Source organism: Pteropus alecto, unplaced genomic scaffold (assembly GCF_000325575.1).
Source record: "Pteropus alecto unplaced genomic scaffold, ASM32557v1 scaffold5, whole genome shotgun sequence".
Taxonomy (NCBI): domain Eukaryota; kingdom Metazoa; phylum Chordata; class Mammalia; order Chiroptera; family Pteropodidae; genus Pteropus; species Pteropus alecto.
This window is the reverse complement of record NW_006441953.1, coordinates 29279151-29282376: the sequence shown is the minus strand read 5'-3', so window position 1 is coordinate 29282376 and position 3226 is coordinate 29279151. Positions and strand designations below refer to the sequence as shown.

Here is a 3226-nt window from a genome sequence, read left to right as displayed (position 1 = left end):
GTTATCAGTCCACTGTCAACGGAAGTTTCCTTGCTCTGAGGTTAAAAGAGTAAAATAAAGTAAAAAATTAATAAAAATCAAAATCTCATATCCCACGGTCTGTGGGAAAACTAATGGCCTGCTCGGTGACTTCTCTAAGAAGACTATGTACTTGTGGTCACTTGTGCCTTTAGAGTCTGATGTTTTGCATTCACTTGGGTCTCATCTCCACAATCTTCTCCGCTCTGCAGATCCAGACAGAAAACTTAGACCTTTGTGGCCACCCTCTTACCCGCAAAGGCCCAGGGCACCAAATGCACACACTGAAGTTTTGGTGTAGCCCAGCCACTCCCATTCAAACGCCCTTTTCAATGGACTCCTCTCTCCTTCCCTGGCCTCCTCCCCAGGTTCTGGTTTCCCCCTCTAACCTTTAATTCAATCCCGTTCACTATATTATGCAGAGCAATTTAACTCTCTTTCACTCTGCCCCAGGCTTACCTTTGCCCAGCCAAAGACTCATTAATGTCTCAATAAAACAAAGGACCACTTATGCAATACAGAGGCATTGGCAGAGATTTTGTAACTTCTCATTTTCTCTTACTCTGTAAGCAGAAGAAAGCTGTATGGAAACTTATTTTCCTCATACAGGAAGGCTGAAGCGGCTATAGTTTGGGTTTTAAATAACATTTTCCCTCTTCTTTTCAAGTACATTATGTCCTTTCTGGACATATAGATAAATGTATTTAACACAACGAGTCTCAAACTGTTGCTCTTGGAACTCCTTTACCCTCAAAAATTATTGAGGACTCTAAATAACTTTTGTGCATATGACTTTTATCTATTGGTATTTACCATTTTAGGCATGAAAACTAAAATGTTATATATTCGCTCACTTAAAAACAAAAATAAATCCACTACATATTAACATAAATGGTATCTTTTTGTGAAAAAATACATTTTCAAAACAAACAAACAAAACTTAGAATGGCATCATTTGACATTTTTGCAAATCTCTTTAAAGTCTGGCTTCATGGAAGGCAGCTGTCCTGCATGCAGTGTTTTATCATAGCACAAGTCACACAGCCTCGGGAAAACTCAACTCACGAGAGAAAGAGTGAAAAGTCACATAATATCTTAGGATTATGAGAATAACTTTTTATCTTGCTGATCACTCTGACCACCACTGTTTTAATACTCATCCTATTTGTGCGTCGTATTTTAAATAAGAAAACAAACTTGACAAAATCAGTGAGATCGTGAATTAAATCTGAATCTGGAACCAAAAATGTAAGAGCACACTAACGTGCAGTCAATTTAAACAACTATGACTTAAGAGAGTATGTCTGAAAACTATCCATCAAGAATGAACAGAAACCGGTGACACTCATCCGCCCTTGTCTCCATCTGATAAATTCGCAGTCATCCTTCAAGCCTGCCTTCTCTAACAGTGATGCCTTCTCTACAGAGCTCTTCCCTACCACAAATGATGACAGTGATATTATTAACAACGGCAACTAATTTGTACTGGTCACAAATTAGCCACGCCAAGATACTTTACACGTGCTGTCTCATTTGATTCCCACAGTAACGCTCTGAGGAAGGCACTGGCTTCCTGAGGCTGAAAGCTGAAAACGAAAGGCCTCTGGCCTCTCTCTAGCTTTGTGCCATGCACACCTGCTCTGCCCTAGCACTTAGTGAACCCAGATTGTCACCGTCCCGCACCGTGCGTGCTTCGGTTCCGCACAAGGTGAATCCTTGAAGTCAGAGGTCAGGCCGGGTCGCTTCTGGTCCCCCACAAACCGCGTGGCCAGGCTCATTGCGGGAGCCAACGCGCAGGGATGGAGACTGTAGGCTTCCCCATTCTCTGGCTGCCAGGGCGCACATGCCCCAAGCGGACTGACAGGGCCTCGGGGCTCAGTGACCTCCCTTTGCCACCAAGCGGGACCAGGTTTGCTGGGAGGAGAGAAGGGCGCGGCTGTGCGCGCCGCGGGACCCGTCAAGCGCGCGGGCGGAAGCCGGAACCTTTTTCCTCTCGCCGTAGTAACCCCGCGGCAGCCGGAACCTTTCTTCTCGCGTCGCTGTTGGCGGGCGGAGGAGTGCAGACCCGGAACGGTCCTCCAGCGGCCGGGCTCGCACAGCAGTCGCCGAGTGCTGACGTGGGCCGGCTCCGCGGGGTCGGGGGCAGGAGGTGCAGGTCGCCATGGCGGTGGACATCACGCTGCTGTTCCGGGCCAGCGTCAAGACCGTGAAGACGCGCAACAAAGCGCTGGGAGTGGCGGTGGGCGGCGGGGTTGATGGCAGCCGCGACGAGTTGTTCCGCCGGAGCCCCCGGCCCAAGGGCGACTTCTCCAGCCGGGCGCGCGAAGTGGTAAGCTGGTTGCTATGGAAACGGCGGGCTGGCGAGTCGGGGCGACCCGCGAGCAGACCCCAGACCAGACCCTGTCCCGTGAGCATTGAGTGAAGGGAGCGCCTGGAGAAAAGTGGGCTGAAGCGGGGACGGGGGAGTTGGTCCCAGAGTGCCGACAGCTGTCTTAGGAAAGGAGCAGCCTTATTTCGAGGAACGGGGACGTATATTGGGGAACTCTAGGAAGCAGATTTCTCTTGGGGGGAGAGATGCTTGGAACTCTCAGTTCGCAGAGTTCATGGGCAGATTATTTTAAGGTAACGAGTTCACCGTCACAGCAGACTCACGCCGGGGAAATTTCCCCACAGCCCTCACAGATCTTTGCTCTCCTGTCGCGGGACTGACCACAGTGTATTTGCCTCTTCGGTTTCCTTGTCTCGTGCTCCTACACTTCCTCCTCTCCGCCCCCAGCATTGCGTTCAAAGGTCATGTTCAGCTGACCTCTTCCTTCTCGTCTCCTGAAATAGATTAGGGATCAGTACATCTTGCGACTGGTTTAAGATAATCTTTCACAAACACTCTGCGTCACAGTCATCTAAACTACTTTGTTTCCCGAACACAGCGGGCTTTCATTCAGGAGAGCAAGGACTTTATCCTTAAGGGCAGGGACAGTGTTGGCTTGGCCTCAGAATCGCCAGTTCCTGACTCAGCATTAGTATGTGTTTGTTGAATGAAAACATGAACAGATGGTTGTCTTCCCCCACTAAACTCTGTAAGGAGTGAGGAAACTGTGTAAGGAGAGAGGTGTTTGCCTTGTTCACTTTTGTACCTTTGGCACCAAGGGTGAACATTGTTTTTGTGGAACTAGAAGCTTATACAGTTCTGTCTGTTCTCTTTAAGAAA

At 48.6% G+C, this 3226-nt stretch overlaps 1 protein-coding gene across 2 annotated transcripts in view; it reads left to right on the top strand.

Moving 5' to 3' along the window:
- The first annotated feature begins 2070 nt into the window (after window positions 1-2070).
- Window positions 2071-3226, top strand: part of STX18 (syntaxin 18) — a 112349-nt gene continuing 111193 nt past the window's right edge. The window contains exon 1 of one of the 2 annotated variants that reach the window (XM_025051859.1): window positions 2071-2347. In XM_025051859.1, coding sequence (XP_024907627.1) covers window positions 2180-2347 — 168 coding nt within the window. In that variant the 5' untranslated portion in view covers window positions 2071-2179. The remainder of the gene's footprint in view (window positions 2348-3226) is intronic. The other variant, XM_006918995.3, reaches the window with a different exon arrangement.